A 25,857-nucleotide genomic window follows, 5' to 3' on the forward strand; every position below is an offset into this window, starting at 1 on the left:
CTTCAGCATTCTCTTAATTAATTCTCATAGTATTTAAACCTTCAGAAGAAACATTGAATCACACAAAATTGAACTATTTAGCTACATGAAATTTGCACGTATCTTTCGACGTCTTTCTGTACCATTCGGAAACGTGTTCGTTCTCCGAGCAACCCTCGGTGAAGGGTGGAACAACGATTAATTTTGTAAATGCCACGTCAACCGGGTCGAGATAAAACCTATCGACTCTGTTTTTTTCTTTATCCCTTCGTGCAACACCCACGTGTAGCTCGATCTATTTACCTAGCTTCTCTGTTTCGCTTCGTGACCTATATTACCGATATCACTGAAAGGTATCTCGTTTTCTATGGACACGTTGTGGTGACTGATTTGAGACCGCATTCCCAGATACAGAATCACGTTTAAAAATGTTGAAAAATTTGTCTGGAAACAGGGCCAGGGAGAGACGTAACTTGTGACGCTTTTATTTTGGGCGTACGAAGCGACGAAAGTTATTTCTGGATCAATTTACTTTGGTGTAGGTGTAAAAAATTAATGAAAAACGGAATTGTAATGTTGGGTAGTAGCGTTAAGAAAGGGTCACTCAGACATTTTGCGTTGATCACGAACGACGGAACTGTCGGATGAAAAAGTACGAGCCGCATCGTAATTAGCGAACGGCATTCTTAATTATTCTAATGAGGGCAATGACGTCACGGGGTCGAGGATCCTAAGTACTCGAGCATATTACCGCAACACCGACGCAACTTCTCTCTCTCCATACCCTCTATGACGCTTTTCTTTCGTTCTCTTTCTCTCGTTCGCTTTTTTCCTTTTCCAGTCGCCCCTTTTGAAACGCTCGAGGTCTCTTTGCGCGGATTTCTCCTCGTCGAGGCTCCGCGTGTCGTACGCTCGACCGAACGCGACGTAATAACACGATAGAACTCGCTGCCGGTCAAATATCGAGGGAATCGATAGCCTCGAATCCTGAGCGATCGTGACGCGGATCGTTAAGCGTTATCGTGTCCATTTATCGAGCGAATTACCGCGATGGCAAATCGGTACATGCGAAATCGTGAACGTCCTCGCTCTGGTTCGTGTTTATTCTAAATAGAGAATTAAAAATCTTATCGCCGATCCCCCGGAGATAACTGCCGATCTCTGGTAGAGTTTCTCTTCTCCGAAAGCGCGTGCAAGAGGAGAGCCGTTTTGATTTACACCCTCCTTTTTCCCGCCCTCGTATATAATTACGCCATTTTCTCGCAGGCCAGCCCATATTTCTTCGTCCCTGGAGACGCGCCAGGGAGCAAAAGTGCACGTCACGAGGGTGTGGTAAAGAGCACGAGGAGGGTTGGCGGCGACCAGAACCCGAGGCATCGTGAGGTTCGTCGGGGTGATGACCCTTTGGGCGTACCTCGAGACCTTTATGCTCCTGGTATCGCCGCGATGTATCCCTCCTCTCCTATCTCTCCTCCCTCTATGAATACCCTTTTCTTACCTCTCTCGCGTTTCTCTTTTTCACCTTCCCCTTTTTATCCCTTTTGCGGGCGAGCCAGCGATGACCCAGTGGAAAGAGGATTCGAAGGAGCTTTTCTTTGCTCCCTTTGTTCTCGAGCTACAGAATTTGCAACCCGAATTTGTAGCAACTCTTTCTCGACTGAAAACATTTCCCAGTCGAACTTCATCGAACCTTCCTCTTTTTCTAGCGATTCAAAATAATAATCGCAAATCGTTTGGCAATTCGAGGAACCCTTTTCAATAAATCTCGAAGCAGAGTCGCATTAATTTTAATCTTTCCACAGGATTTGGCCTCGCTCGAGAAAGTTGAACCGCGTGGGAGGTCCGCGATTCGCCATCGGTGTTTCGAGGGTCTTTTATAGCACGGATTTCCCAACATTCCTCAGAACACGCGTGTGCTTTCTTCCTCCGCTTCCAGTGCTGGGCTTGATCAACTTTCGAGCGTTAGAAATAACCTTCCCGAATTAAACTGGACTTAATTCGTCGCATAAATTTTCAATCGCAAACGTAAAACATTTTCGTGCATCGTCGGTATATCTTTGTCTCGGATGTTTTCGCTGCGAAATTTTTCTCCGGTTTCATTTTTTTGTTTGTTCGCTCCCTTCGGATTTTCGGCTCCTTTCGTCAGCGTTCTTTTTCGCTGCGAAAGAACGGCGCGTCGACGTCGTCCGCTGCTCCGCTGTTTAAATATAAACCGAAGCGCAGAAGTGGCCAGCTTCCAGTTCGGGCGCGACGCTCGTGGAACACCCGAAAGACCAGCTAGAAAAGTCTCCTAGTGCTCGTCGTGAGTTTTCAACACGCCGAATCGATACTCGTAAAATCGAGGAGAAAAGAAGCAGCGAATGGTGCAAGACAATCGAAACCCCCGAGTCGAGAGAGTTTAATTGGGATATCAAACATTTTTGAGAGCTGGAAATTTTCAATCGGAACTCGCCCAAAAGTTTGGAACCTGAAGCAGGTAAAAATCGCCGGTTTCGAACGTGTAGCGAAACAGCAAGTTTTTGCAGCTCGGGGAAGTCGCTTTGATTTTTATCGCTGGTTAAGAATAGAAAGGTGTTTGGTGCGTGAAGATGTCTTCCAACGTAGAACAAAGATATCGCATCACGATTTTCTTCAGTGACCGAGTGGTCGTGGTTTACATCTGATTTCGTTATTCGAAGAGACAAAGTTTATTCCCAAAAAGAAGAGAAAGTTTCGCGAGAACATCCGTCGAGGGATCCCGCGGGATCGAAGAAAAATAGAAGAGACAACTAACCGCTCCTTCGAGCCACATAAACGTTAGTTGAATCGCTTAACCGGTCGTTGCACCGTCGCCGTGACAATCAGGAGAGACCGGTCGACGTGCGAGCTTAGAATCGGAAAAAACGTATCGACCCGGTCGAGAGAAAGCGATTCAAAGCTGGGTCAAAGGACTGTATTGCGAGATTCTGGCAGTACCAGCTTGCAAGGTTCCAGTGTTCGATAATTTTCGAAGTTGGCATGTGAGATTTGCAACACTACGTCTTTGGTACAGACTGATCTACGATCGATTAAGGAGTTGATACAAGACGTTCGAATCGTTAAAACAAAGAGAGAAGTGTAAAATCGAGTTACTTATCGCGAGGGACACGCAATTTGCCTCATTATCGTAGTGATTACCAAACTCTTTCTTGAGAAGTTTAAGTACCGACCTAGTAGAAAGTTTGCGCAATATTCGATAAGACTAGTACAGTTACAGCATCAGTTTTTAAAACTGAAAAGGTCAGACATGACTTGTCCTCTGAAACGAGCCACACCAGTGGCCGTACCCGCGGTGGCGAGTTACTACTCGCGAAATATTCATTTGCCAATTTTTAAGCGCGTTTCCATAGTCAGCACCGTGTCCGTTGTGTTCCTGCCGTCTCCTCTAAAAATCGCGACCGGGTGAAAAGAACTAATTAAAACTTTCCCTTAATTATTTTCTCAGCAGTCAAACTTATTACTGCAGTGTTAAATAAAAAAAATGTCAAGTATATTTTAGTGAATTATAATTAGTATTAAACTCCAAGTTCACTGACGGTGGAACACGATTTAGATTTGTCGTATCTGAACCGTTGTGCGTCACGAGTGTGACATATTTTGATCAGACGCAATCAAACTACTATAATTGACAATATTGACTTACTTTCGTATCCATTTGTCCCGAGGAAAGGCAAAACGGAGGCGGTACACGCGTTGCTTGTAATTTTAGAAGATTTCATTGCGTAAGAATCGTGACTCACAATCAGTGTGTTAGCGTGGCTGTAAAACTGTCAAGATTGATCGTTTCGGGGCGGTTTCTCGTTGCTAAAGATACGTAACCTTTGTTAATCAGCTAGGCTCGTTAGAATGTAACAACGAATCTTGTATCCGTCGTTGCATTGCAATTTTGCTCATTCGTAAATTTGAACAATCTTATATCCTTCGATAGATCGCAATTTTGTCCACGATTCGTAAATTTTAAGTGCTGAAAAAAAATGTTCGCTCTCAGTTGCACAAGACGCATTCGAGATACGCCAAATACTTGCGACACCGATCTAAAGTGGGTAAAGATTATACAACATCGTAGATATTGCCAAACGGAGCTCGAAACTTTAAACACGTGTTTCGCGAAAATTTCTGTGTAAAAATAATGAAGATGGCGTTACAACTCAGTCATATTTGTATATCTATACATGGCGATATTAGGGATGTAAATTGGGTAAACGTGTACGCTCGATAATCAATGTACAATCGGATTATTACGCGGATACCGAGCACATACCGAATTGTTGATACTCCGTAATGTATCGCTAAAGTAACATACACTGCCAGAATTTTTCCATCGTATTATACGAGCGTTTACTGTATCGACAAGAACAATAAATCGATCAAAAAGGTAAACGAAAAGACGGAGTTTTATTTTTGAACCTCCTTTCCTCTCCCTTCGAAAGATAATACTCGTTCCAAGTCCCCGAGTCCTTCGACGTCGATTTCATCGCGTCAACGTTATGGATTACCCGCATGACTCCTTGTCGTGTCCATTAATCTTCGTAATTAAGCGACCGTTTACATGCGACGTGGCATTATCTCGTGTGTATACATAAATCATCGCCACGAAGGTGAAAGTTATTAAGTGTTTTTAATATGGGCAGTAACGCAAGATCCAGCCAATTTTCGAGATTAGAATAAAAGTTTTACGACTCGTCTTAAATTTCTACCCCGTTCAACTACTCGGTAATAAGAGGTCAGAAACAAAGAGCCGAACCGGTGTCTTCCCTCGCTCCGATGATGAGCTGGCATCGTTCACGGTGTTTCGCTGCAATTTCGAAGTTGCTCGACACTTGGCGATTTTGGAAAAGTTCCAAAGGCTCGTAACAGAACGAAGGGTTGCGATAAAGTCGGGGGAAAAAACGAGATCCTCGGATAAGACGCATTTACGAGTCTTTCGGAATCCCAGAAAATACCGAAGCCACAAGCTACGGATTAACGTCGATCTAAAAATATTAGGTGGTGTCTCACCCTGTGACGTTGCTCGAAGGCTGTCTACTCGAATCCGCGGTTTAATGCTCGTTGTTTAACGAATACCTATCTGTTAGATCAGGTTGATGCTCCTTGTCCTCGTCTCGAAATAACACGCCCTCGTTACGATGTTTTCGGTCCCCTTGCTCATTACCGCCCCAAATGAATCGGTTTGCCAGCTACGCCCGTGAAATGTTTACGTAAACCCGATAACGATATTCGAATACGTTCGAACGTGTCAAGGAAAAAAAACGTTAATCGTGATCCTATCCGTTGGAGTTTTAATTAATGGAGAAGAGATAATAAAGGGGGACTCGAGGGAAATCGTGGCTCCGAAGAAGGGCCACGATTAAAATAGAAAACTGGGTCGACCCTGAAGCCCGATGAAAAGTTGCTGCCTCTTGCCGCAAGTATCGAACACGTATTCCCGTTATTGAACCCTGTTTTCGAACGAAACTCGTCGCATCTTTGCTTCTTTTTGGGGAGGATGCTTTAATTAGAAAAGTGCATGCGGATCGCACCAGAATAGACGCATTTTTTTCGCGAACGAAGACCAAGTTTTCTCTATCGACCGACAGGGATTCCGGAAAAGTTCGTTGAAACGAAAGTAATCATTTCGAATGGGGCTTTTTTCATATTTCTGCACCGAGTGTTTTAAAAATAGAACGGGAAATAATTGCGTTTCCCAGAGATGAAAATACTCGTTCCATATTTTCCGCCTTTCTTTCGCCGTTTTAATCTCCGTACGAATGCATTTTGTTACGAAAGAGAAAACACTCCTTTTATTCGAAACGCTTTAGAGATTTGCCGATTGAATTTCTCGCGTTAAAGGTGCGCGCCGAATTTCGCTAACTCGTTCTGAATTTGGTCAGAGTACAACGGTCGTAACCCGGCGACATGACCTCTTACGAGAATACAATGGGGAAGTGAATTTCCTTTCCACCTGCTAAAACAATAACTATTCTTCCATTTCCGTGGAAGAATCCGTGGTTCATCCACGAGGATATACAAAAATGAAACTTTCTTTAAATATGTAAACCAGTTTAACCATTCGATGACTTCGATTCTGACCAAAGAATTTCGCGCTGGATTATTAAACGTGTTTAATTAACGACTCTACATTTCGCAGTTTATGAGCCTTGCAATTTTATGTTCTCTAACACGAGATTTTTCATGGATTATTTTTTTTAGTGCCCTTACAAATTCCTCCAAACATAGTCACGCTTCGATATTTATAAACAGCAGTCACGCTTATAGATTCAGAACCAGTTGACCCGGTATGTATTCTAATTTCGTGACGAGTAGGTTTGCCGAAGCATTTGGGCCGCTAGCTCACCTCTGTTTTATTCCTCATCGGACCTCCTTAATCGAATTACTCGATTAAAGTAAGCTTATACCAGCCTCGGAGGTTAAACAGCTGTTTGTCGACTCGTCCTCTGTCAAGGAGTTATCGGATGTCGATCGACCACAGAATCTACGCGAAATAAACGCAAAAAGAGAATTCCGAGCTCGTTAACGCGCGGATAGTATCCACCGACTGCGCACAAAGGACGCCCTGTTACGCAATTTATGACAACGACATTGGTGACAATCATCGAATTACCTGCGAAGCGCAATCGACTGTAGTTTCGCGCGATTCTCGCTGGAAGAAGCTCGCACCGCGAATCTCTCTGTTTCGTTATTCAAAGTGCGATCTTAAATTCGAGAGTCTGTAAATTAACTGTTTAATGGTGGTCCGTGACACTCTGTTACTTTGTAATAATTAATTCTTTCCGATCGGTTCATTCAACCAGAAGCAAACTCGTTATCGCTTCCAGGCTCGCCTCGATTTCGTGGCTCCATCGCGCGACAGCGCCTTAAGACGCGAAAATAGAGTCGTCGGTGCAGGCGACGCTGCCAGAACGCAGCTGTACGTTTAGTCTTTAACTGGAAGCATCCGCGTGCGGAACAAGGCACCGATCGACACCATCTCCTCGATCGAACAGTGTGGAGCGTGCGATTCTTTCCGATCGATTCTCTCGCTCGAGCAACGATGCAACAAGTGCGTCGCGTTCGTGAGAACTGCCCAGCGGACTCCACTCACGAATTTTCTCTAATCGTTGCTAATTAATCTGATCAGTCTCGATCGTTTGCGATCGTGTCTTTTCAAAGTGCCTCTGATCATTTCTGTGCAAGAAATTATTTTGGTTCACACTTTGATTCGATCGTATCTTGTTCGACAAGAATCCTTCGATCGTTCTAATAGAATAGTCAACGAAAGACTCGGTTTTGCAAATTAACAGCTTACGAAAGAAATACGATTGCAAACGATTAGCAGTTCCGAAAACGATTGTATCGATCGTCTTTGCAACGAGTCGTCCATCTTCGAACGCGTAAGCGAAAGAAGCTACGTAGACGGTGAAATCGATTTTGAAGGGAACTTAACTTTCGATGTTGCAGTTTGATGCGTCGAATCGTACGACGAGCGTCGAAAAGCGTTCGAGGCTCGATAGCTCGCGAAGCGTTCAGAAGAGGAGAATAGAGTAGTCGCTCGAAGTGGAATGGAAACGAAAACGAGCGAGGCTCGAACGAGCGATCTCGATGAAAATCCGCTCGACTGGATAATCTGTAAAACTGGTGCCCGTAGAATATTCGCTGAGAGCTTCCTTTCTTGCGTTCGATACTGCGCGAACCAAGTTCCAAAGAGAATGACCCTGGATCGACTGCGAATCCTGGCCGCGTTGCTGGTTATCCTTATGCCCAGACCGCTCACTTACGTTCTGCTGTATCCAATTTTCAGATTAGTGTTCGGCAATTTGTACCCGGCCTACGCATCCTACAAGGCGGTCAGAACGAAGAATGTGAAGGAATACGTGAGTATCGTGCGCGGCCGCACGCTGAGAAAACTACAGATATTCCATTCCATTAGAAACGATTATGTTTGACGATCCTAATTAATAGGGGAGTTTAGCTCGGAGGCAAGTTCGAGGAAGCCGATAACGTTTCGATCGAACGTTGTTTCTTGCGCAAACTTCGCTCCGCAAACGTTTGCCCAAGCTTTTTAATTAAAAATTGAGAACTTCGAAAATAGCCATTTCCCTTTTAATCCCTTTACCATACGTCCACTTACAATTCGTAACACTTCTGAACGTTCCCTTTTATTTCCAGGTGAAATGGATGATGTACTGGATCGTTTTCGCGCTGTTCACTTGCGCCGAAACGTTCACGGATGTTTTCTTCAGTTTCTGGTGAGCAAAGCGTCAAGGTCGAAGAAATTCCTACCCTACAGGAAATGTCCTATCCTCCGAAAATTTCGTACGCTGAAGGGTTAAAAGTCGCGCGAGCGTTCGGAGGGCGGTCATGGCCCCCTTTTTCGCCGGAAGCGAGTGAAATCTCGTGGTAGCCGGGGCCAATAAACCGACGCTCGCGCGGTCCGTGGCTCACCAACGGGAATTCCGAAAGTCTAATTTCGGCCGAGATGGATATTGGCTTACATGCACTTCTGAGGATTCTGCCAGCGTTTCGTCTTCCGTCTCTGTTTCTGCCGTTCCTCCCTGCTGTGCCAGATCCTCTCCTTTCGCCTTTCGTACTCGGGTTACAACCAAAAAAGAGAGAGCACGACAGTCGCGTATTTCTAGCCGGGAATACCCTGCTGTTTTCCTCCCCTCTTCCGATCTGTCGTTACCTCCACCATTTTTCCCTTTTTCCTTCCTGCTTCGCTTCTGTTCGTTTCCTCGTTCGATCCTTTTCTTCGGCTTCTTTGTGCCTCTCATCCCCGTTGCAATCAGAGAATAGATCGGTCGCGTAACGTTTGCCGTTGTTTCCCACTCAGGTTCCCGTTTTACTATGAAATTAAGACGATCCTAGTTGTATGGCTACTCAGCCCAGCGACCAAAGGTTCGAGCATCCTCTATCGACGCTTTGTTCATCCGGCCTTGATCCGCCGCGAGGCCGAAATCGACGACGCTTTGGCACGCGCGACGGAGCAGGGTTACACGGCGGTGTTACATCTCGGCACCAAGGGTGTCAATTACGCCACCACGGTTCTAATGCAAACCGCCATCAAGGTAAGTTTCGAGCTTTCGAACCCACATCGTTCAACGGTGCATTAACAACGAAATCGATCGTCTTCGTGGACACTGCCACGTGTACGCGTTCCACGAACGATCGATTAATACACTCGATCTCGCACCCACCCGCTTCGATAACAGCTTCGTCGACTCGTTAATCATTCCATGTTTTTTTTTCTTGATTTTATGTTTTCGTTGACCCTGCACGCCTATCCTGCACGTCGTCTAATCAAAACCAAACAAACAAAAAACACCGACGTCGACCACGTGTCATCACCACAAAACATCGGTTAACCGTCGCCATCTCGGGTTCCTTTAACAAACATCGTCGCTTTTTAAATAAACAATACCATCACCGTGTGTATCCGTGTGTGCGTGTACCATCCGTCTATCCATCGTGTGTTCGACCCGTTAACATCAAACGACGTGTGCCAAAAAAAACCGATACAATGTCGACGACTGCATCCCGGGCGATTCAGCATTTGCTGCAGTCGAACCCGAACGTGCCAAACGATCCATCGACCAGCGACCCTCAATCGGCCTCGCCGGTTTTTAGCTCGGCCAAGCGTGCGTCACCGCGGAACTCGCAGAAGGAAGCGGATCAGCTGGACGAAGTCGAGACGTCGAAACCGAGAGCAACCACTAGCCATGACGATCTGATGCCCGCGGAGCTGGTACCAAGCGTGCACGAGATCAAGGACTGTGACGAGGACGACGACGACGACGACTACAATGACGATAACGACGACGAGCTTTACAACTTACCCAAGGAGACGCAAAAGAGGTTGGAGATCGAGATGCAGGAGCAGACGGAACGCAGCCAGAGATGGACGAGATCTCGTCGCAAGGATTATTTTAAATTCAGCGACGACGATGACGAATATTAAAAACCGGAGTATTAAGATACGTGGGTGAGAACCACTCGCGAAACCCCTAACAAAGTTTAAAGGGAAGGTTCGGCGTGACGTTACTTTTTTTATAAGTTCTCGATGGACAGTAGCTTCCAGTGTGAGGGTTTGTTTTAAAAGATTTCCTTTGTTAGCGGTAAAAAATTTGTTAGTAAGCATCCGCGTGAATCCCTTTAAGATGGTTTTCGTTGTATGGTATTTTTTTTAATTTTAGTTAACGGCACGAGGGATTCACGATGGGCCAAGTTAATCGCGTTTATACGGTTCAACGAAGAGGAAAGCGAAGCTTGGTCGTGAAATTTTCGAACAGCGTTTAGATCATTTGAAATTAGTAACTGTGTGTCTTTCCGCGAAGTCTGCGATATATACACTTTATTATATCACCTAGAATTAACTTGCATAGTTTTAAGGATAGTCTAATGCGTTTTTGCTATTGCGAGCTCGACAGAGTTTTAGCTTAGGTATCCGAAGTGCCTTTCGACGGAATGTCTGAGAAAAGAAATTCCGTCGCATATCGTTAACTCGACAAATCTTAGTCTATCGGCGTATCTTTTTCATGGAATAAATATATCACACAATTTTTTCGACTTCTTTTTCGTGTACGACTCGATCAGTGGAGCAAATTATTTTTATTTTCTTTGTGTAACGTTTTGTTAGTTTTGTATTGCTTTTACCAACTTGTACTTTGTAATCACGTTTAGCCCTTCAGCTGATTATTAAATAAACGGTACAGTATCCTTTTATCGTAGCTAAAGGGTGTAGAAGTGCCTAAGAGAGATATTCGCGAGTTACGATTGCGTCAATAAAGAGTTGAAGACTGTAGCGTGTTGAGATAACGGGAGACATCGATAGCGTAGGTTTTAAATAAATTTTGCACGTGGAAAAGCGCACCTGTTATCTCGTCGCACGTTTTGCTTACAAAATGTCCGATCTTAGTACCTATTGTTCGCGCACAATTCAGGAAGGAAATCGAGAAGTTATTACCGAGGTGTTTTGATAGTTGTTATTTTAAGATACACCTGCGAAAGAGACGACTTACGAGCGATATAACGGTAACTGTTCTCCCATTTATAGTACGCTTTTTAATGATCAATTTTTCTTTCTTTTTTCTTTGAATAAAACATTTTTGTTAGCTCAGGAAAACGAACAGTTCCCGTGGAACCAAAGCGTCGCACGATAATTTCGCACCGTGTTAATCTCTTAGAGAATGTAAGATTTTTTATACCCGATCCCAAAGATTTTAAGCGACAACCACACGATGGTATATGTCATCTTTTTTTCTTTTGGAATAAACTGTCGACAAAACAAATAAAAACTGTTGCACCCTTGCTTCGTTCTCCGCTTCGCGAAACTCGGAATTACTCTTCGAATCCTGTCGAACGAGTTCGAGAGAGTCTATCGTTAGAGTTTACGCAAAAAGGGAAGAAACGCAGGAGAGACGAGAAAACGTATACGTGTTGCTGAACCCGGGACCCTAGATCGATCGGTAACCACACGTAGGACAGATCGTACACGCGCTCCGCTGATGGCTGATAACACATTAACACCTTTTTTCCGGGTTGGTAAGAGTTTCAGTTTTTCTTTTCTCCGTTCCTACACCTTCGATATCGATTCGTATCTCTGATTTCTTTGCACTTTCGTTACGAAACACCTATATTCGAACTATAGCCATTGCGAAGACTATCGCTACCACGCGAACTATTTTTGATGAACTATTTTAAAAAAAATATCGTAACGAAAGGGTGAAACCGCATGTCGATCCGTGTGAACGTTGAAAAACACGGGGAATTGGTTTTTCAGGGTGGTGGTGGTTTGGTGCAACATCTGAAGAAAAGCTACAGCCTAAGCGACCTGACCGGCGAGAAGGAGGACGAGAATAGAAACACGCCGCACATGCACGACGAGACGGACATGGAAGGTTATTGGCCGATTATAGCGCTTGCCAATTCTTGCAAATATCAAACGTGTTTCCTACACCTCGAAACAATAGCCTGGATCTCGTACAAAGACAGAAATAGCGTAGCTATCTATCTTTGTACCTAATCATAATTGTACATATGTATATAGTCGATGCTTCGAGTTATACAACAGTCCCCTGCTAATAGATAGACAGTGCTAGACTTAAGTTCGTACGTAATTTGTCCACGATTTACAGTGGAGCCTCGTCGAAGAGAACACGTCGGGAGAAGAAGTTATAGTCCTCGTCGAACTCAATCGAGTAGTAACCGCATGGAGCTGTATTTCTCCGAGGTGGACGTCGACGTCAGACAACCGAGATCCAGAGAACCAACGGCTAGCTTAACGTACGTATATCCTCTTACGATCATAATCCTCGACAATGCGAGATCGTTGACGTCTACGTTTAATTTCAGTAATATAAGGTCTTCGGACGATATCTCCAGCGGTTACAGCAGCGGGGAAGCGCTGCAATCCACTCGTACGTCACAGGGTGACTCGTTAGTTCGGACGTCGAGCGTCGGGGCAAGAACACGCGCAAAACCGCGTTCTACCACGAAGAAAACACCAGAGGTACTACATTCCGAGCCAGTCCCTACAAGAACTCGAGTCAAGATTTAATTCTAGTTTACGTGGAATATTCGATTTTAAGTAAAAATTTATTCGAATCGTTCCGTCATGTAATACGTTGTCAATTTTCTATGGAACCGGAAGGACTCGGGAGAAGATACCGGCGGCATCGATCCTCCTTCCTTCAAAAACATCTCATTTCCGACACCTTTGACTCACGTGACTCCTGAACAAGCTCTCGAGATCCTGCTTCTGCTCTCGCAAAACAGCAATGTTGCTGATTATATCAAACTCGGTCGCCCCTTTCTCGCAGGTAACGACGATTCGCTCGAAAATACCAGTCAATCAGGCCCGCAACCATGCGGAATGGAATCGAAATCAAGCGAACCTGTTCCGATCGCAGAGGTGCAAGTAATTCAGAGTATAGAGACTAAAACTGTCGCTGAACAACCGTCTACCAATGACACGGTGCACGCACAGATAGAACAGACTGAGGCTCAAGACAAAGCTGAACCAAAGATCAACGTGGCTGCAGTTCTTACGAACGAGGGACCATCTCTCGAAAAGTCTAATAAAGAATTAAGTCACTCCATAAGCGACGAGCTGTGCCAGAACAAATTTGACGAGCTGAAGCAACTTCTCAGCGATGCTCACAAAGCTGTGAGCAGCATCGTGTACACTCAGGAATCGAAACACGACGGTACAAGTATCACAGAGACCGACTCGTCGAACGTGGACGTAAAGAAAGAGGATACAAAGATCGTTGTACCCTTGAAAACCTCGGAAGATACACAGTTATCTACGGAAACGGAAGATTCGATTAACAAGGTAGATTCGGAGTACGAAGACGCGAATAGAGCGGGGAAGTACCACAAGAAGCCAGCACCGAAGGCTCCCCTCGCGAAAAGCGAAGAAGACATGGACGAAACCGATTCTCAGAACGCGCTGAAAGCCACTTTGGTAATTAAAACCGGAACCGTGAAGACGTTTTCGAACATCAGCAGCACGAAGGACGTGTTCATCGCTCACGCCACGGATGGAAAGCCCAAAGGTAAAAAGTCTAAGAGACAGCGTACGAAGGAAGGCTTCTCTAAATTATTGACGATTCCGAAAAACATCTTTCACAATGCTTTTTCTAAAGAACAGAAAGGTGTTAAAGCCGAAGATTCTGTCTCGGAGACTAGCGAGTCCAGATCGAACAGCATCGAATCGCAAGAGACTATCATAGAACTGGCGCCGAAGTCGCATCGAGAGAATGCTGACGATAAGAGCGAGAACGATACGTCGAACAGCTCGGGCAGTTATATTCTGGCGTCGAACGACGAGGCTAATGAGATTAAAAAAGAGAACAAAGACATTGACGAGACAAAGCCAGTTGCGACTAATTCGGAATCAACGATCAGAGAGATGTCCCAGTCGCCTAAAGCTGGGAAAAGATTGGAATCAGACATTTATTAAGAAGCTTTTTAGGAACGTGATGTAAGATGTAAGAGTTAGACGGGTCTGTTTGACTGGTTTTATAGGCAAATCGAATAAACCCCTTGTCATTGATCCTTCCACATCCTCCTCACTCTGTAATCACGTTACCATACTGGATATCTGGAGAAGAGAAACGGATTGATTCGTTCAGATCGTATGAAAATGATTTCTAGAGTGTTTTGTGATTACTTTGATCACTAATCGCTTAACGAGTGTTCCTATTGTGCCCCCAGCATGTTGTGACATTAACGTAATAGTAGCGACGTATGTACACGGGTGGATAAAGGTTTGCGGATAGAATAGATACAAGAATGCGACTCTTTACAGCTTTTTACAGTGTCGTGTTTGACGCTTCTCTTGTTTCGAAGTAAAAAAGACCCGCTACGATCGTTTAAGCAACTCGAGTATTCTTCCTGAAGAGTCGAAATTATTTTTTCAGATAACCAGCTTCGCTACTCTCCCCCGCAGCAAGAAGACAAGTAAGAAGAAGGTGGCATGAAATTTAGGAACAGCTGCTGATCGTATCAAGGAATAAGACTAGCGTCGGTTTCCTTCGAGCATAATCGATTTCTATATCGACGTACGTGCACGACAAAGTGTAACGTTACGTGATCAGCAGCGAGTGTCACCGAACGCGTATAAACGCGTCAAGCATAATGCAGGTAACGACGTTATCCGGATCGTTTGTACATACTTGCCTCGTGATACGAACGAAATTTACGTTCGAGCATCCTTTTGACCCTTTTGCTGCTAATGACGCATATACGATCGGATTAATTTCTTGCTTTGTATCGAGCCATGAAGCTTTCAAGCGGTTGAATCGCATTTATTGCAATTTTAGTTTCGCGGTCGAGCGACGAGACCAAGATATAGCTTTGACTATGTACATATAATGTAACGTGTTGTATAATAGTTAATCGCTGTAAGGTCGGTTACAAAAGATATATTAAATTGGTTTAATCCCAGCAGCGAAAGGGTTAACTAACCCTTTGCGCTCCACAGACTTTATAGATTATTTCCATTTATAAATCGTACTTGTATGATATGTTTTATTTAAGTACAGTTTTACTTTTAGTGGATTGTAAAGGGTTGAAGCGAGTAATTCCTAAATACTTGATGGTTTATCATAAATAGCACCGTTGCTCACGGGCATCCATTCATAGATTCACGTTAATGCTTTCGTATCCTCAAAGTTTTCGCATGACGTTGCTCAGGTCAGTAAGATTCGGACCGAGTTTTTATATGTTTATGATAACGAAGAGTTCAACGATGTCGGAAGAGCAAGGTGTACTTAGGATCAATAGATTTTACCGAAAGAGACACGCGGTGTCGATGTATCCAAATGGCATGGAATTCCGTTTCTAAGCTTTTCTAAACCGTAGTCTCGATGTTTTGTAAAGGGATTTGTTCTCACGACCAGGTTTGATGAAAAAGAAATGAATTCTAGTCAACTAAACTTACTCAGGCAACTATGGACTAGTGCCACTTGAAACTTTCCGTAATTTGTTTAATACGACGTAGTTGACAACCGCAAAGATACTGTCGGGTGTTTTTCACGGAAACTAGAACTCGAAATGCTGCGCATATTTGTAAAAACGGTAGATAAGGTCCGGTTGACTAATATCTGTAACGAAACGCTGTCGAGCATTAGCGTGTGATAACTGTTCGCTTTTATATGCTTCTGTTCGGAAGATGTCGGACTAGGAACAGAGAGAACCTTTTTCATCTTTAAGACAAACGTGCACTTCCTTTAAAGTCTGAGTTTCGTTCGATGAAGACTTGATTTGCGCTTACTCGATTGCAGTGTTCAGCCATCAAGAGAAGAAATTGTCCCCGAATCCTCGTTTATTTCATATCGTTTCACGTTTTCGTTTGTATTGCACGGTATACCGTGCGAATTTACGCACAAGCTATTTGAAGGGAGCGAGAAAAATTACGGATGTTAACGAATTCGTTCATATATTAAGAATTTGTTATAATTGTTGTTTTTATCATGCACTGTAAGATGTTCGAAGACACAAAAAATGCAGCCAATGATCTTTCTTTCAAAAGATGAGGAATTGAAACAGAGTGGTCTAAATTTGTCGTGATTCGTTGGTAACATTTGCTGCATTTTTTTGACAAGACCTTGGAATTTAAAGTATGCTAGAGAAAATTAATTAATTGCAATTTATATGTATCGTTAATCCTTAGATACCTTCATATTTGAGAGTGAATGTGTATGAACTGAGAGAGAGAGTGAAAGAGGGAAAAAAGAGAAAGAATGCGAGAATATGCTCAACTAAGATTCTTTGCCCGTATTTAATGGGGGGAAAATTCTTAAACTCCTACGGTACCTCGATATTATTCGAGCTTTGTTCTTTGTAATTATTAAGCCTTTTTGGCGCATCGATTATGTGCCGCAAACTATATGGTGCTGCAAACTTTTTAATTTATTTTATAGTTATATACCCTGGCAGCATAAGAAAAACGTGTTCTGAATGTAGAGAATTGGAAACTTTATGGAGGGTGTGGATAGATTGTTTAACAGTATTTCGGTTTAAGTATGTCTGTAGTCAATAAAGTGATATTAAAATGATTAACGTTCTTTATTTTAATGTGTAATACCTCCTACCCCTAAATAGATACGTGTAGTATATCACAAATAAGGGCTTTACATTTAATTTTCATGGAATAATATTTTTTTTTAATATCTTTATAGTATATTTAAGGTCACATTATCATTTGGGTGGCTCAAATTTACATTTTTACGTATAAAAAAGGGGTTTTTGGAAAATTGAACTGGTGGCGCCATCTCTCCGGCGAATAGGGTGAACTACGCACTTTTGAAACAGCACTTTAATTAGTTCTCTTTTTTACCACCAGGTGGCGCACATGAGGCAGAAACTATAGAACTCGACTTGACCAACGACTCTGTGGATAAAAAATGATGATCCTGGCGCCACCTGGTGGTGGCGGATAGGAACTAACGAAGGAGCTGTTTCAAAAGTGTGTAGTTCACCCCGTTCGCCGGAGAGATGGCGCCACTAGTACCATTTTCCTACAGCCCTAATTAAAATCCATTTTTTCGGCTTAATAGACAACAAAAGGCTTCGATATTCTTCAGAAATCATTGCTAATAATCTTCAGATTAATTTACAAGTCTTAGAATATCGGAAAAAGTCAATTATCACAAATATACGTATTGAAATGTAGTTCCGTTAGTTCGCACCCTTCACCGCTAGATGCTTGATGACTTTTTAGTCCATATTTTTTTAATTTTTGTTCCTAACATTTTTAAAAACTTATGATGACATTGTTACTGTTTTAGTGATATTATAAAACAATTTACTCTTCCCAGAAAATCGTGAAAATTGCTAATTTCAAAGGAAAACTCACTTGTCTATTTTAATATTACCTTCACTCACCGTTAGGTTGCGGAACGAGTACCTTTCTTGATTTTGCGCAACAAATACGAATTATAATTTAGCAAATATTTTCCTCAAAGCACTTAAAAGCTTAACTATCAAATTCACGTTTTATTTTAAAGTTTCTATTTGACATTTTCCTCTCGCAAATAGTGCGCCCTTATCCAAATACGAGACAATTAATTTACCATTAACTGAACGCAGAAGTTAATTAAGTTTCCACGCACGAACGAGATTCGTAATGACGACAAAATTTACCAACAGTTGCGTGTAATTACATACTGCGTCCAAGCGTAATTAATTTTTCACCGAGTCCCATTTTATCGAAGAAGAAAAGTTCGTTGCATGGTATAATCGCAAATCGTTAACGTCCATTACCATTTTTATTAAAACTCCTTACATCGCGGTTAATCATTTATCATTCGACAAACTAATAGAGTAATTAATAACTCGGCTATTAGTGAAAATGTCGTTCAACATTTTGGTGACTGGGCAAATCACTCGGTTGATAAATATGTCAGCTGGTAGATGTCGTGTGATTGTATAAAAAGTTGCTCCAACATTTTACCAAGTAGGAAGATCATGCAAGCGACAAAGCTCGCGCTTATGGTTACTATTAATTAAATTCCGTGAGTCAGTGAAAAAACTATCCCGACGAAGGAGAATAAATTACTGATAATATCTATAGAATTAATCGATCAAGCGGAGGAAACCATTGGAGTATGGTAATGCCCGTCAGCGCTTAATTAAAGCAGGGACCATCTAGTAACCGCAACGTCACAAATCTTATCACTGAAGAGGGTCATTTTATCGCGCAAATTAGAATAAACTCATACTTTAATATTACTACTATATTTACGTTACTACTCAGGCAGATTACTAATTAAAGTTTAAAGCAACATTCACGAGCATCAGCTGAAAGAGCTGAGGTCTTATAAATAGGAAAGGTTTGACTTATAAGTTTGACATATAAAAGGAACGAGGTCTTAAAGTATCATTTCTAGTTGTACAAGATGGCCTCTCAAGTATTATTTCAAGGTGAAACCAGTATGAGGAAATCTCTCCCTTGTATCATTCAAAGCATGGGTTGTTTTCCAAGAGTGCACTGGTCTTGTGACAACTTTTGACGCCACTATCGAAGCTTATTTCGTGGCAATAATACTCTGAATTAGAACATCGTGTGAACAAAACATCCACATCGAATGTATCATTTTGCTAAAAATTTGCCCAAAAGGGTGCCTCTAAAAAAGGCTACGTCCGCTAATGAGAGTGCGTTGCAATAAAGAAACGAAAATAGGTAATTACGGGAAATATGGAAATAATTGGTAAGGCTTACAAGCCACGTAGAAGCGTGACGATGCAAGGCGGAGCACACGGAGATCGTTGTATCGGGGTTATTCGCGTCGCCAGTGGTCGAACGTGTCATGTGTGCACGCCGTAAAGTGAGCAGCTTGGCACTTGCAGTTGCAAGCCTTTAGGTTGTGAATAAGGGGAGGAGCCTTGCTGCATTTCCAACGCAATTATCCCCATTCTGTTGCGGCTTCCATTCCTGTTTCGTGCTCCCTGTCCGTCGAGTGCGCACACAATGCGGCGCCATCTTGGTCGCGTGCATTCCTTCGTTTTCTCGATTTTTTTTTCTTCCCCCTCCCCGATATTCTGACTTTTTTCCCCTTTTCTCTTTCTCCCTGTCGCTCCGCAGACCAGTCCTGATCCGACGGGAACCACCATTCGCCGGTATTCCGCAAACTGCACCCGCTTTGCCCGCGATTTCCACACCGTTGGAGGTGTTGCTCAAACCTGCTCACACTCAGATTGGCTTCCCTCGCTAATCTTACCGCTTCAATCTTGACAGTCGTTTCTTTCTTCTTTTCGTTCTTGCACGGAGCTTCGCTTACCTGTCCCCCGAATAGGGCTGCGAAAATCCGAATGTCAGGTATGTCGGAATTCCAAGTCGGAATTTTACTTCCATCTTTGCTTAGCAATGGTAGCGAAATTCTATAAATATCTGAATATTACTATACGCATTATAAGGCCATATATCTCCACATAGTGTCACATGGCGACATTGCATATCAACGCGTTCAAGTATCAGTAGAATGCGGAGAATTCGAGTATTCTCAAATAATTCACGCATTCCAATATTCAAATACCAAATTTGAGTTCCAACTTCGTATACTTGAACTATATTTCCGAGTCCTACTTTCGATCGCTTCCAGACTATACCAATTAGCGGAAGTCACCAAATATTCGTTACGATTTCCCGTTGCCTTTAACAGTATTTCAGCAACATGGCGTCCAGTCAACGACGGCGTCTCGTTTCGTGTTCGCGATTTCCGTGACGAAGGGAGGACGTTGCACATCACGAAATATATATGACATTCGACTGTATGATAACACAATTTTTTTTGTTCTCTTCCAGAAAGTATTCGTGGGAATACGCAGTTGTTACGTTATCGATACTCCTCAAAGTAGTATTAACTGGGCTGACGGTTATCGATAGCAGGGGATCACCGGTTTCGTTGCATTATTTAGCGACTGTTAACTTTTATACAGACCTGTGATATACGTGCACGCCTCATTGTCACGATTTAAGCTTTCGAATAGCGGCACGTCAAGCTGTTTCGCTGGAACCGAGCTTTAGATATCGTTGATCTTGATTCGCTGACGTTACTTGTTTTCGTTCCTGTATTTTTTTTAACGAGCCTTTTTTCCATCGATAGGGTAACTCTGGTGTAATCGACAGATTGATACGGATCATTGGAAAAATATGGAAACGAAAAGCTTGAACTCTTGCAACGTCCACGTTGCGCTTCCGCCGTTTACGTTCCCCGTTTCCGCCTAGTAATTGTTCAGTTCTGCGGTTGCTTGGAAAAAGCAGGAGAATTTTTATTTCCACGTTATCAATATTTTACAACTCTCGAACGGTCTGTCATTAATCTCTTAAACAGGCTTAAGAAGCTAAGATTCCACGGAGGCTGCGAACATTACTGTAATCTGTGTAAATACCTCTTCCAACATTCCGGCAAAATCAATAAAATAGTTTTCTCGGAAGGTACCGAAGGGTTAGAGGTCCGAAGAGGCCAGACACGGATGGAGGATTCACGAACCAACGTTTCAAGATCCTACGACGTCAAACGTAATCTGCATAGTTTTATTAGCATCGATTAAATTCCATACTCTCCCAGCATCCTCTCGAACAATATCCAAGAAGAATAAATAAAGCAGCGAAGAAGAATCGAATTCCATGGTGAACCATCGGATCGAAAGGGGTTGAATGATGATGGGTCTCGCGTGTAGGAATAACTTTCGTTTTGAAACGAAGCCCAAGAAAGCGGATAGGTTCGAGAGTAATTTTCAAATAATTGCCTCGTCCAAGCCGGGTCTAGGAGGGCCGATCCCTCGGCCATTCGATGAACGAGAATAAAACGTGTTCCTTCTGGGTAGCTAGCGTGATATTCTTCCACGGCTACCGGCATCCTCGAGCAAGAATAATTTGCGATGGCCGCCAACATCATTTCCGAACGTCCAACCGAACCTCTTCGGATCGTTTAGCCGATCTTTTATTCATCGAACGAAACGCAGGGGGAAAAATTCGGAAGCGGACCAACAGGTCCTGCGTCCTAACTCCGTCACTATGGCGCATTTCGCCACGAAATGGAAGCCGAGTATCATAAACCTTTAAGTTTAAAAATATAAGCTTCTATGCGAGTTCAAGGATGGAACTCGTTTGTCGTACGAGGATTAATTTAGACGTAGGTTTGTCGCACAGGCCAATGGCTAACAATTAGGAGCTAGTGAATTGTTTGAGAACTAGGGCAGCATGATATCCGTGACACTACTAATTAAACGTTGCAACGTTTTCCAGGCTATTAAAAGAACTCGTTGATAATTAGTAGATTAATGATTATTAACGCGTAGGTGCGCGTTACGCAGTTCTCACAGGGAAACTTGTGTAACTTTTTGTCTTTTTTTATCTTCTTTTTGTTTACTATTGCGCTGATCGGTGACCGTCGCTTTAGTCAAGTTAGTTCAGTCAAGTCAATCTTGACATTTACCTTGTCCCAGAAATTAAAAAATAATTTATTTTTCAAACACCCTGCATACACATCACAAGAGTAATCAACTCATGCAACAATTAAATCCTCTTAATTTTAAACATCCCAAAGAAGCATCTCCAACATCCATCAAACCCAAAAGCCATTCTTCAGCAATTAAGTCCCTTCCCCAGGAAACCCCATTATAATTTTCACCATAAGTTGATTAAAAATGGCATTGCAGCTCGTATTGTCATCGAATTCACCGTCTAATGCAACCTTTCCCAGAGAGCACATCACGCGAAACGCACAAGATGAATATCCATCCGTAATTTTGGCGCACGATCTCTCACAGGAAGCCAGATAAGCATTTAACAAGTAACATTCGTAGATTACAGGAAATCGGCATGGAATCCGATTCGCGGACTGGCCTTGGAACCGGTTTACTCGCGGGTCTTTTCGTCTTGGTCGTAACTCGGCACAAGTCGGAGCCAATTTACTCATTATCGCACCTCCGCTCTGAAATTCCTCCGGTTCTCCGCCGCGTCAGCCATCCGGCTTCGCAATCGCCGGCTCACGGCGGCCATTACTGTTCCCCGGGATGCACTCACGTGCATATCTGTACGTTTCAAGTGGCGTGATCTACCAGTTGAAATGCACCGAGGGATACATACAGGCAATCTTCCTTCTGGTCTCTGCACACTCGTAATATCGTTTCAATAGCAAACGCAATGAAAATCTTGAAAATTCAAAAAATTATTACTCTTTAATGGTGCACTGAAGTACTGAGAAGTTGCAACCAAATCCACCCTTTAAACTATTACTTCAGATACTAATTTTTCAACATTTAGAAGCCTTTCTTTAAGAATCTGGAGGGTCTAAGTCTAGTTGTAATGTCCCCTAACAATATAACATATTTATATTAAAATTCCACCTGTTCCACAAACCACACCACATCTCAATCTTTCAATAAATTTGAGACTCGACACTAAACGTTTGATCAAATCCTCCAAGAAGTACAAAGAACTTAAAAGACCTAATATTGATAAAAAAATTGTTTAAAGAAGAGACAGATATTAAAGAACTGGTAAGAGTTCGAAGCTTAAACTAAGGGAAGAGAAGCCCATGATCACGAATGGCCGTCCACGGTTGGCGCAATTATAGCATTCCATGCAAGAGAGAAAGATGGAAGATTCGGTATCGAGGCCGATCGGCGAGCTGGGTAAATTAGCCTGAATGTTGAAAGCGATTTCCTTGTCAGGGTTGAAACGACGGGTCAGACGAAAATCTAGGGTCCCTAATAAACGCCGTAGGCTGTGCGGTACGCGGACCAAACGGTGGTCTCTTTATTGGCCTCCACCGGCCAAGTTCCCTGGAAGGAAGCAGCAAACAGACGGCGTTATATCTCGTGCTTCATATCATGAAATTGGCCTGTTAAAGCGTTACTACGAATTCGTGGCCTTGCGTACCATTTCCGTGGAAGCTCGAGTCATCGTTAATGGTCCAGGTCAGTCGGTTTCCTTTCGCCTGGGACCGGTCCAAATCTAATTAAACCCGGACATCGATAGGGCTTTTCAATTAACCCTTCTTGCACCACCCATGCTCTTCGTTCATTTTAAAATACATTTTATGTTTTATGATATTCTAGCGTATGAATAAAAGATACCGGAGGAAAACCAGGAAACGCAGTTTCAACAGGTGGAAAAAAAGGTACGGTATGTAGGGAAAGAAAAAGAAACGTTCGCGAGAAGTGTTGCGTCAAGAACCAACGCTTTAATTACTGCAAGCAGTGGAGCGCGTTGCACATGCGGCCATCTTGTTCCTACGTCGACGCCATGTCGAGCATTGCTTTTTTAAATACATGGTTTGTTTATTGACGTAACAATCGTGAAGCAATCGTTGAAACTCGATAAATAATTCATCTGCGCTATGGTAATTTCGGAGCTAATCAGTCACGAAGTAAATCGAATATTCCACGATATTCGTATCCTTGATCGTATTTATTTCATCACCACTGTGCAAGATTAAAATTAATCTTACAGTGCAAAATTAAAAATCTCAGACTTTATGCGAAATAATTGTAAACGGGGGTATCGAGCAATGACTTCGTCCAGTGTTAAAAGAGGAGAGCAATATTTTTTATTAAACAAATAACCAAAGAAGAATGTACATGTTGAGACCTAAAATGTTTCCGAGACACTCTCCGCAAATTAAGATAACTTAAATATCAGGAAGGAGAAACTTTTGAAAGGATATTTGTGGAAAAAGTAAGAAAGCTAGCAATAGCAGAAGCATTGAAGTCGCTGTGCGTATCAGGAAGCGCGATCTCGCGGCTGGAATAATAAACAACAATTAAAGGCGCGGCACGTATGAAATGAAGTCTCGATTATCGGAATTATGCGCATCGCGTGTACGCTCGGCGCGGTGTTTCTTTTCGTTTGGTCTCTTCCGCGCTCGTGTAACACAGCAGCGAACTATGAACAAAAAGCGGCGAAAAGGGGGAAAAAATACAACGGCGGACAGAAGTGAAAAAGAAAAAAAAATTGACGAGGGGGATGACGGGAAGGAAGAGGGGTAGGGAGGGAAAAAAGGGAGCCGCGTCGACGACTCGTTTTCAGCGAATCGATTAGCCGCATTAAAATTTCTTTCGCGCTTAATACCCACGTCTGCTCGTCGCAGATGTCAGATCGGTTGACTGTAAAATTACCGAACCGGTCGTTCTACAACTTTCCTACGTACGGAATCGAATTAGTTCCCTCGATGTTCCTGTCGGATCGTTTATTTAATTTATTGATTCCAGTATCCATGATAGCAGTTATAATTAATAATCATGGCAACGCAAAGTACGTGACGATAGCACGAAGCAATAATATTCTAAATTAACATCTCTTATCGTTAAAGCAGGCTATGAAATGTACTCTAAAAATTCAAAACTTCCAACTATCGTTAAAAATCGCAAAGCTGTAACTTGCGTTACCTAACCTAACCTAACCCCACGTACGATTATCGCATAGTACAGATGCTCCTCTAATGGGCGCATCACATCCTGGACATCGATCTATAATTCTAGAGTCTGAAATTTGTCGGACGTTGGAGAAAACTAGCCGGCGGTAAAAAGGACGAAGGCAAAACCTCCTGGAGGCCAAGTAATCGCTGAACGTCGAAGAAGAAGAGGTCCGCGGTCATAGAGGGACAATCGGGAAAGACGTCTGCTAAGTCTGTCGGTGCCGTGAAAGGTAGAAAATCGGAGGCAAAAGGAAGCAGGGTGAAATGGGAGGAGGTTAGGGGGGTCCGAGGGGAGAGATGGCAGGCAGACCGGCTGTCAATCAACCGCGGGTTAGACTACCAATTTCTTCGCTCATAATTTCTGATAATTTCTTCGGTGCCGAGCGAACTGGCGCGGCTGCCGTTGCATTCCCTTCGTCCCTCTTCGGGTCTCTTCCCTACGTCGCCGCGATCCACCGCCACGAAAATCATCGTAAGAAGGTAATTGCACCGATCATGTGTACCGGCGGCTTGTATTTATCCTTGTTTCATTATAATAACAATGTAACGCGGTACGACCCTCTGGAAGAGGGATAATCATCGGTTCGATACGGACCTCGGATGATATTTTTGCTAGCTATGGCAATTAAAAAAATAATATGGACTAGGTCTATCCTACGCCATTATTGACCACGTGCTCTTGTACCCTTTTATAGGTATTTGCAGTTCTTAAGAAAAGCTATTTTACCTTGAAGTCCTTATGGGGACATAAGATGGACATGGTAAGTCAAGTGCAGGACAATGCTTTGTATCGTTGGTTGCAATTTACCGAGTAACATTTTGCGATATCTGCACTTATCGAAACTAATATATCGATACAATATAATGTTATGCAATTGGAACGATTCCATGAATCCGAAATTATTCTCCATGACGGTTCAACGTACGCGAACCGCGTATTACTTGTCCCAATGTTCGCATGTCGCAACGAGAGCTAGCCAACAGTATTACCGCTAATTTGAGGGGATCCATGGTGGCACGGTTCAATGTTTCGTTTGACATGCCGCTTGCCTTTGACTTACTGTAGCGACCGACATCAAAACATCGCTACCCTTGTCTCTTTGATAAAAATAATCTAATGAGCCTAATCTAGACAATTAAACGAAAATAGAAAAGTGTCGAACCTGAAAAACGACTTCCTGAATTCGGTTTCCTGTTATTTCTGTGACGCGATTGTTATCTTAACAACGACTTGAAAAATAAAGCAGCAGAAGGGTTGCAATTTTGTGTCGAACGGTCGCAACTCTGCACGCGAAACTTAAGTGCGCAGTTTACTTACACGAAAACTCGAAGATCAACCAAGTATCATCCCGCAAGCACGAACGTAAATTTATGGAAGATCTTTCGAGCAACTCGGTTTTCAAGGAACTCCGCTTGTCCGCAGGGTTCTTCGGGAAAATCAGCGTTGTTGCGT

General features: G+C 43.0%; 1 protein-coding gene across 1 annotated transcript; it reads left to right on the forward strand.

Annotated features, from left to right (window-relative positions):
* The first annotated feature begins 6,233 nt into the window (after nucleotides 1-6,233).
* LOC100882255 (uncharacterized) lies at nucleotides 6,234-16,535 on the forward strand. The gene is made up of 9 exons (XM_076540224.1): nucleotides 6,234-7,847; nucleotides 8,143-8,222; nucleotides 8,807-9,041; nucleotides 11,753-11,870; nucleotides 12,108-12,255; nucleotides 12,325-12,481; nucleotides 12,623-12,946; nucleotides 13,046-13,957; nucleotides 14,397-16,535. Exons 1-8 carry the CDS (start codon nucleotides 7,536-7,538, stop codon nucleotides 13,934-13,936), a joined length of 2,265 nt encoding a protein of 754 aa, XP_076396339.1. The 5' UTR covers nucleotides 6,234-7,535; the 3' UTR covers nucleotides 13,937-13,957; nucleotides 14,397-16,535.
* The last annotated feature ends 9,322 nt before the right edge of the window (nucleotides 16,536-25,857 follow it).

The sequence above is a fragment of the Megachile rotundata genome, chromosome 15 (genome assembly GCF_050947335.1).
Source record: "Megachile rotundata isolate GNS110a chromosome 15, iyMegRotu1, whole genome shotgun sequence".
NCBI lineage: Eukaryota > Metazoa > Arthropoda > Insecta > Hymenoptera > Megachilidae > Megachile > Megachile rotundata.

Coding starts and splice junctions, on each gene's coding strand:
- LOC100882255 (XM_076540224.1), top strand. CDS start 7,536: ATGGAAACGAAAACGAGCGAGGCTCGAACGAGCGATCTCGATGAAAAT. Junction 9,042..11,752: donor TAATGCAAACCGCCATCAAG/GTAAGTTTCGAG, acceptor TTGGTTTTTCAG/GGTGGTGGTGGTTTGGTGCA. Junction 12,482..12,622: donor CCACGAAGAAAACACCAGAG/GTACTACATTCC, acceptor TGGAACCGGAAG/GACTCGGGAGAAGATACCGG.